The sequence below is a fragment of the Dysidea avara genome, chromosome 7, assembly GCF_963678975.1.
Source record: "Dysidea avara chromosome 7, odDysAvar1.4, whole genome shotgun sequence".
In the NCBI taxonomy this organism is placed as follows: Eukaryota; Metazoa; Porifera; class Demospongiae; order Dictyoceratida; family Dysideidae; genus Dysidea; species Dysidea avara.
In genome coordinates this window covers 10,549,542-10,559,235 of record NC_089278.1, presented here as the reverse complement: position 1 = coordinate 10,559,235, position 9,694 = coordinate 10,549,542, and the positions used below count along the sequence as shown (strand labels likewise).

The following is a 9,694-nucleotide window of genomic DNA, read 5'->3' as shown; positions in this document are numbered from 1 at the left end:
CTGTGACAGAGAATGGAACCAATAAACTTAGTGCATTAATACTTTCATTCACAGTAACTTCAATTCTGTTCCTGGTAAATTCAGGACGGAACTCATTTTCCGGAATAACAGTGATGGTCAAAATGGCAGGAGTGGAATTAAATATTCCATCAGTAACATAAATATTGATTTGTATTTCTTGTGTAATTTCATAATCAAAAGGTCTGATGTGGCTAACAATCCCAACGCTGTTAAAAGATATAAATCCATCTGTACTATCTGTAAAATATTCCACTTTGTTGTTGTCAGGATCAGTTGCCTGCAGTACTACTGGACCAGTAAATAATACATTCTCTGCTACACTAAAACTATAGGTAGCAACATTAAAGAACGGTGCTCTATGGTTGACTTCAAACACAATAATAGTTACTTGTAGTTGTCCTGAAGTTAACTCTCCACCATCTTTAGCTATCACTATGAATGAATAATTTTTGCCTCTCTCCAGTGATCCATTGACAATCAATTCATTAACATCACCAACAGAAAATGGGATACCATCATCATCAGAAATTATTTCTAGATTAACCGTTCCATAAAGTTCACCAGCATCATCATCTGTAGCATTTAATACCACAACTGTATCACCTATACTGGCATCTTCTGGTACTCGGATTACAATTGGGGATGGGTCTTGAAATAAAGGGCGATGTTCATTGGAATCAGTAACAAATATATTTACTAGTGCCTCTCCTGTCAAACCAGGTGTATCAGTAGCTATTACAGTAACTGAGTAACTAGTGGGATCACGCTCATAATCAATAGAAGATATGGTGTATATTATACCAGAAGTTTCAACGATTTCAAAGACTGCTCTACCAGATTGTTCAAGTGAAAATTTTATTTGCTTGTTTTTTATGTCTCTATCAAAATCTGTTGCATGAACTTGTACCAGTGACCTGTTGTTGAAGCCAGTAAGTGCTTCAGGTATCGATACATTGTAAACAGCCTGATTAAATACGGGTTCAAATTCATTTTCATCATCAATGAAAATCTGCACAAGTACTGTTGAATTCCTTCCACCACCATCAATAGCAATTACTGTGATATTATAATAAAAAAGGTCTTCCTCAGCATCAAATGTTCGTGTATTTGTAATTGCGCCAGTGTCACTATTTATGTTAAACAAGTCTTGGTTTACTCCAAGTATGAAATAGGTGATATCACCATCTGATCCAAAATCATCATCTCTTGCTGCAACAACTACAATACCATTTACAGGTATTTGATTTTCTTCAATAGCTTCTATATATGTCCTAGAAAATACAGGACTGTACTCATTAACACCAGTAACTGTGACCATCACACTGGTCCTGTTGGTAGGTGGGCAAATACCATCAGTCAAGCTCACTTCGAACCTGTATGATTGCACTAGCTCAAAATCAAGCGGTCCATTGACAAATATAAAACCAGTTTTATTAATTGTAAAAGGAAATTCAGGTTGAGTAATAGTAAACTGCAAACTCTCAAAACCTTGATCTAGATCTGTATAAGATATCCTGGCAATGCTGTTGTTTATGACAACATTGTTGACTGACTCTTTCACTACAACACTGAGTGTAGCATCATGTAGATATGGACAATTGTCATTAGCATCTGTGACACTGATTGTCACTTGTTGGTAATCTGGCTGACAGTTAACTTCATTGGTACTTGCATCAGATGCTGTGACATTAAAAGTGTACTGGTGAGGGCCTTGTTCATAATCCAAATTACTGTCTGCTTTTATATAAACGCGTCCATCCTGAAAAATTCCAAATGGTAAAAGTGCATTATTGCTACTTATGATAGCATAGGAGATAGAATGATCAAGATCTTGGTCAACAGCTGTAATTGTAAATATGATACTGCCTGGACTGGTTCCTTCAGACACATTAATATGGAAAAATGATGTGTTAAATGTGGGACAAAATTCATTTTCATTTTCCAGATCTATCGTTACTCTGACTGTTGTAGACATTCCAGCTGCATTTGTTGCCACAGCTCTAAACCGATACCTGCGATCATCTTTCTCATAATCAAGTGACTCAACACTAGATATAGTACCATTGTTGTCAATATCGAATAGCTTACTACTACTACCTTGAAGTGAGTAAATAATGGGACTATTATCAGGGTCCAGGCAAGGATTAGTTATTACATTGTGATTGGCTTCAACTGTTAATATTGGCAATAAAGAATTTTCTGGCAAGCTTCCTCTGTAATTTCTTCTAGAAAATTTCGGTTTACCCTGGACAGCATGAAGTACTTGAATGTGAATTGTAACATTAGACGTAGACATTAAGTTATCAGAATCTAACACATAGGCAGTCAGTGTGTAGTTACACTGAGTAAGATTAGTTACAGCTACTAATAAACTGAGTGCAGCATATCCATCATTCACATATGTTATGTTAAATGATTTACTTGGGACTGCCAGGACGATTTGTTTACTAGCAGGAAGAGCAGAACCATTGAACACAAGACAGCAGTTAAGCGTCTTTCTCAGTGCTTCATCATCATCAATAAGTAGTATTTCAGCTATTGGTCCAACATTGGATGAATCCTTTAAAACAACAGAATAGTCTGTCTCATTAAATTCTGTTGGATTGTCATTTATATTTACTACACAAACAGTTAATTCAATAAATATTGTGGAATTAAGAACGTTGGATGCTGTGACTTGAAATATGTGGTATGTTTGCATCTCATAATCAAGTTGTTGATGTATAGATAACTCTCCAGTACTTGTCAACATAAAATATGAAGTAGTATTAACTAATTCATAAGTGTACAGTCCTGTATTGTTGCCTTCGTAATCTCTAAAGTAAAAAATGGGCAAAGCAGGAACAAAGCTTTCAGTAACATTAATGCAATGATGTAAAGGAATAGACACAATTGCATCAACAAAATGTATCATCACAGTTGTAGGATCAGATTGGAAATCAGCATCATATGCAATAATAAGAAACTGAAATGAAGGCAATATCGTTAGCCCTGGAACAAAATTAAAATGCAAACTTCCTTCATTTGTAATGATAAATGGAACACCAATTGTAGAGCTAATGTTATAGCCAAGTGCCACACCAAATTGTGAGCTGCCATCTTCATCACTGGTTGTTAACTTTAGCACTTCAGTTCCATTAGTTATATTGATGGAAACATTCACACTGTAAGTTAAATTAGGAAACACAGGTGGAAATTCATTTATGTCTGTTACAACACATCTTACAACAACACTTGAATTTTGCATTGCAAAAATGTCAGTTGCTACCACTTCAAACTCAAACACAATGGGATCTCGTTCATAATCAAACGTCCTTTGCAAAGTGATAACACCACTAGTACTGTTGATACTGACAGGGAAAGAGGTATCAAGTATAGAATAAACAATAGCTGTTTCTAATACTCCATCCGGATCCACTGCTGTTACCTCAAATGACCCAAGCTGATTTTCTGGTATAGTAAAAGTATAGTTGGTTTCACTAAATCGGGGTGGTTCATCATTAATATCAATGATATTAATACAAATTGAAGCAGGAATAGCAGACTCAAACCCATATCTATCATATGCAATAGCAGTAAAGTTATATTTCGAAGGAATATTTGGATCATCGGCATCTACAGTTTCAGTCACAGATAGCTCTCCATTGGATGCCACTGAGAATGGATAGTTAGCATTTAAGGGAAAAACCAACCGATAACCATCTACTGTGTCAAACGAATCATCATCAGTAGCAGACAGGTTAAACAGAGGACCTACACTAGAGCCTTCAGTTACATCATATTCATATTCTGACGGGTTAAAGTAAATACTGTTGTCATTAAGATCCAATACATTCACTGTTATATTGAAAACTGAGCTGCAAGTTCGGACACCGTCTGATGTTGATACTTGCACAACAAGCTTTTTTTGTTGCTCATAATCTAAAATACCATTTAGGTACACCCTACCTGCAGTATCTACAGTAAAGTAAGAACTGTTAGGAGTTATGGAAAAAAATACTGAACTACGAAATCTATCTGTATCAGTGGTCCGCACTTGCCAGAGTACGATATTGCTGTAAGTTGTGTTCTCATATAAACTTCTGCTTGCTGGTCTTCCAGAAGGACAAGGAGGGTTGTCATTAACATTAATGATGTCAATATAAAAACGATCCACTGCAAAATTGCCACCTCCATCTTCTGCTTGTATCAAGAAGTCATAACTTTGTATGCCATTTTCATAGTCAACTTCTCCACTCACATAGATGCTTCCATTATTCTCATATATACTGAATGGTATTGAGCCAGGACTGACCAGAATGCTAAAAAGTACTGCACCATACACGGGGCCAGCATCACCGTCTGTTGCACACACTGGGTCACCAATTTCAGTACCAATAGGGGTATTTTCAGCCACTAAATATGCATTTATATTGGAAGGACAAAATCGTGGAACAAAATCATTGTCATCTGTTATTATCACAGTGAAGTACGTTTTAGCACTAAGGTCACCAGCATCAGTGGCTATAACGGAAAAATTCATCACGTGATCATGAGTTTCGTAGTCTAGCACTTCAGTATTGTAAATTTGTCCTTGACTGTTTACATAAAATGGAACCACTACACCATTAAGTCCTTCCAATCTGTATCTCACAGTATTCCAGGCTTCACTTCCATCTTCATCTACAGCAACCTGCTGTAGAAAAAAGGCTGCAAATGAATCACTTTCTGAAATATTGTAAACAGTGTGGTTTGTTTCAAATTGGGGTGCAAAGTCATTGATGTCTTCAACAATAATAGTAACATACAATGGATTTGGGCTTGTATTTTCACCATCATAAGCTGTAATAGTGAGTAACCATGACCTAGCCAAAGTTTCATAGTCAAGTGATTGATTATTAGTTAATATCCATGTTAATGGTTCTGCTGAACTGATTTGTATAATAAACGGTGACTGATCACTTCTACCATCATCCAGCGTCAATGAAATATTATGTTGTGATGAATCATGAACATTCCTGTTGTTGATACGTGTATGTTGTGATGGATCAAGTATATCCCTATCGCTGATACGTATGATATAACGAAGAGACAGAGGTGGCTCTTCTTCAAACACATACAATGTATCTCTAGATTTATAAAATATTGGAGGATTGTCATTGGTTGGCAAAATTATAATTGTCACTGATGAAGACAATTCATGTCGATCATTTCTTGCAAAAATCTTAAACACAATTTCTTTATTAGTTTCATAATCAAGCTCAGTCTGAATATACAACTCCCCTCGGCCAGATAAAAAAAACCTGTCATCATCTACAACTGGCTCATAAATGTATCGTCTATGTGTTGACGGGTCTCCTCCACTCAACGTAAACGTGAATACTGGGTCTGCAGGAGGAAGTAAATTTTCTGGAATTGTAATGTTATAATTTTCTTCAAGCATAGGGTTATCAGACACTGTAATTTTCCTATCAATCTGAAAAAATACATTTGGATGTGCAAAGTATCTTCCATCACTTACAGATACATCGAAAAAATATCTTGGTGGCTGTAATCGGAAGGTAAGTGCATGACGTAACTGAATACAATTTTTGCGAATAGATACAAATTCAAATTCACTTTGGTCTCGAGTAAAAGCATAGGTTATATTATCACCATCACGATCTTCAGCTTCAATGCAACCTACTACATTCACAGGTAAGTCTGGTTCAAATTGATATGGAAAAGTATTAGCAGGAATAGAGAAAATGAATTGAGATTGATTGACTGTCGGTCTGTTGTCATTTACATTAAGGATAATAATGATAACAGATGCACTACATCTCATACCACCCATATCAGTTGCAACTACCTGAAACCTGTAACTGGTAATTCCTACATCATAGTCAATAATTGAAGTTGGAAAAATTTCACCAGTTGTTGCATTAATTGCTATGAAAAATGAAGGAGGAGAATTTTCAATGGAATAGCCACGCAATTGATTGTGTTCAAAACTAAAATCTCTGTCATGGGCAGTGACAGTCAATAGAGAAACATTTACTGGAGGATTTTCATCTATATTTACAGTGTAAGCAAGACTTTCAAATTCTGGACAATGATCATTTATATCAATGATACATATTGTAACATTAGCTACAGCAGTTTGATTCTCTGGATCTGATGCTACTGCAACAAAAGATTCACATTCAGAAGGAAAGGCCTCTGCATCTATTTCGCCTATAGTAAAAATAACACCATCTGAATCTATTGTGAATAAGTTTGTTCCAACAAGACGGTAAGTTATTATATTAAACTTGACACTTCTGTCACTGTCAATTGCTTGTGCTCTTGTAGCACGACCCATGTATCTTTCAGATAAACTTAATTTATAATCTGACCTAGAAAATTGAGGGACATTATCATTTTCATCAATAATTTCAATTCTGATCTTTGGCTGAATTTTCATCACCTTGTCACGATATTCAATTAAAACAGTCAATTCGAAAACAGGAGGTTCTCTTTCATAATCGTAGGGAAAAGTGTTTACAATCACCATAGCACAGGTGCTTGAATTTAAAGTATACCACACAAGATTTGTACTCATTGCAAATGTATAAAAGATCTCACTAAAATGTTGTTGACAGTTAAATCTATCAGGTTTGAGCACATTGGAGCCACTTCCACTTCCACTGCCACTTCCACTTCTACTTCCATCATCACCGGTTTTTCTAACTAGTTCTCCATCTACTGGATACACATGTATTTGCAGGGTTTTTGCAGGTGAATTCTCTCTTATTCTTGTGGTAAATATAAAATCAGTGGTAGTCGCATCAAGTGTTACTGTCAGATTTCCATCACTAACACTAACGGGAATGTAAAAGTTACTTTCTTCTACATCGGTCTCCCTAGGAATCCTGTTAGAAGATGTCGATGACTTATCTTCTTGATTGATGTTTGCTATTATGGAACTTGATGTGAACTGGCAAGTAAAACATTTGAATGTCACCACAAGTGGATTAGATGTCAAACCTCCCTCATCAATAGCTATAACAGTTACATAATGATTGTGCAATTCAAACGCATTCACAGTCATTGTAGCATGTATACTACCACTAGAATTAATTGAAAAGATCTCAGCCTTTAAACTCGAAGAAATGATGCTGTAATTTAGCATATTCCTATAAACATCTCTGCTATCATTGTCAACAGCTTCTACAGTGATTAACTGTGATCCAACTTTAACAAGTTTATCAACACTGACCACTACATAATCTCTATCAAATTGTGGGGGATATTCATTAATGTTAAGGAGATTCACGGCCACTGTGGCTCTAGAACTGTAACCACCACTGTCAGTAGTAGCAACAGCAAATGTGTATAACTGAAAACCGGACTCATAATCCAAAACATCTGACAGAAATAATTCTCCAGTAACTTGGTTGATGCCAAAAGGAGTACCACTGGTGGTGATGGAATAACGTACCCTACCATAGTCCCCTTCATCCTTGTCCACTGCTTGGACATAACCAATGCTGGTACCAATATTAATGTTTTCTGCAACTGAGAAAGAGTAATAGGCGTATTTAAACTGTGGCTTAAATTCATTGATATCCAATAATGAAATAACAATCGGAACAGACAAGATATTCACACCATTCCCTACAACCGTCACTGATGCCACATACACTTTATTGTCATGCTCATAGTCCAATTTTCGAACATTAGACAAACGGCCCTTTTGATCAATATTAAACGGGAAATCACCTCTTCCAATTTGATCTATTCTATAATATACAGGCCACACTGGACCAGTATAAGCAACTCGCAACCATTGGTGTTTCATCATCTTGTTTTCATCTAAACTTGCATCATAGTATGTTTTAGAAAACTGGTTAGAGAAAATTGTGCTACTTTGCAAGATAATCAGCACAACAGACAAATTATTGATAGAATAATGTCTACCATCAAATGCTGCAATGGATATAAAATTAAATTCCTCCAAATTTTTAGACACATTCTTAGCAACAAGTAGTTCTCCATTTGTTGTAGCAACAATAGGAACATTGCTAGGACTTACTGTGTAGTGTAGTTTCAAGGAATCGACATCTTTAATAGGAAGTTTAAATATAACAAAACCAGGTTGATACAGGAAGACTTCTTTCCTCAACACTAGGACCTGAGTTGATACAGTAAAATGAGGTTCAACGTCATTAACATCACTAATCTGCACATGTAAAGAGAATGGCTGAGCTGACCATCCATCCTGATTGCTAGCAATTACTTCTATTACATGATCTTTCCTATCTGATTCATAATCAAATGATTCTATTATAGAAATATCACCAGTTTCTGAGTCTATTTCAAAACTATTAGACTTTTCCACTAACGCATAATGCAACTTATTATTTAGTTTAGAGCTATCATGGTCCACAGCCTTTACAGTATATATATGGCCAATGTAGTTCTCTTCAATTGTTATTGAAGCATTTTTGATGTGAAAGACTGGCCTGTTGTCATTTTGGTCAACAACAGCTATGGTAACAACCATGGGATGTTTGGATAGCTGGTTTCCAGCATCTTTGGCCCATATAAATGCAACAATTGATTTGTGTAGCTCGTAGTCTAATAAGTCATTATTGGTCAAAAAGCATTCATTTATAGAATTACAAGCAATTATCAATCCATCAATAGGGGGATTAATAAGGTATTCAATAATGCGGCCAAACTTTCCAGAATCCTCATCAATAGCTTTAACAGGTACCTTCAATGAATATAATGGTGAGTTTTCTACTGCTGATACTGTAACATAATCTACTGTCACAATGGGATACTCGTCATTTACATTTTGTACTAATATTACTATTTCAGCAACTACTGCAGCTTTCAAGTTATTTGTACAAATCATGGTAGTATCAATGCCAGTGACTTTCTCATAATCTATTGCTTCAGTGAGCCAGATGTTATTATCAAAGTCCAGCGTTAAATGCCTTGTGCCTTCATAAACAAGATGACAATTAAGATCTGCTATTTCATTTGTGAACAATTCTGTAGAATAAACAAGTGGTTGATCAGGTACTGCATTTTCCTCCACTTCAACTTCAGTGCTAAATTGCAAGACTGAAGGTCCTAATTGTTCTGTAATGTCTATTGTAATTGTAATAGATGCAGAAAGGTCAACCGAATCAATGGCAACTACTTCAACAATGTACTTTCCACTTTCAAGATTTGACTTTAGCATTACCAGATAATTAGATGCATCAATCAGAAACAAATCCGTGAATGACTTCACAGAAACTGACACAAAATCATTCCAGTCTGGGTCAATGACTTCAAAGTATGTTAAACGCGTGTTGGCTGGAAATCCTTGCCAGATTTGTAAATACTGTATAGGATCAATGAATTCCGGTGGCACATCTGCAACATCATCCACTATGATATCAACAGTTACAGTCAACTGCAGCGTCTTTTCTTCATCAACAACCTGTATGGCTAAGGAATAACTAGAGACCTTTTCATAATCCAATAGACCTATAAGATAAAGTTGGCCTGATTTATCACCAACGGCAAAGAGGTCAGTAAACATGGTCAAATAATAGTTAAGTTTAGCTGAGGAAAAATGTGGCTGTATAGGATCTCCTATCATGGTCCCAATATAGGCATCTTCATTGACATGCCTCTCCACTGGACTTGAGAAGTCAGCAAATGCTATAATATT

The 9,694-nt window shown here is 35.9% G+C and overlaps 1 protein-coding gene across 1 annotated transcript in view; it reads right to left on the bottom strand.

Annotated features, from left to right (window-relative positions):
- LOC136260144 (uncharacterized) overlaps positions 1 to 9,694 on the bottom strand; it is a 37,782-nt gene that overhangs the window by 21,799 nt on the left and 6,289 nt on the right. The window contains exon 18 of the mRNA XM_066053770.1: positions 43 to 9,684. Within this exon, the coding sequence (XP_065909842.1) occupies positions 43 to 9,684 (9,642 nt within the window). The remainder of the gene's footprint in view (positions 1 to 42; positions 9,685 to 9,694) is intronic.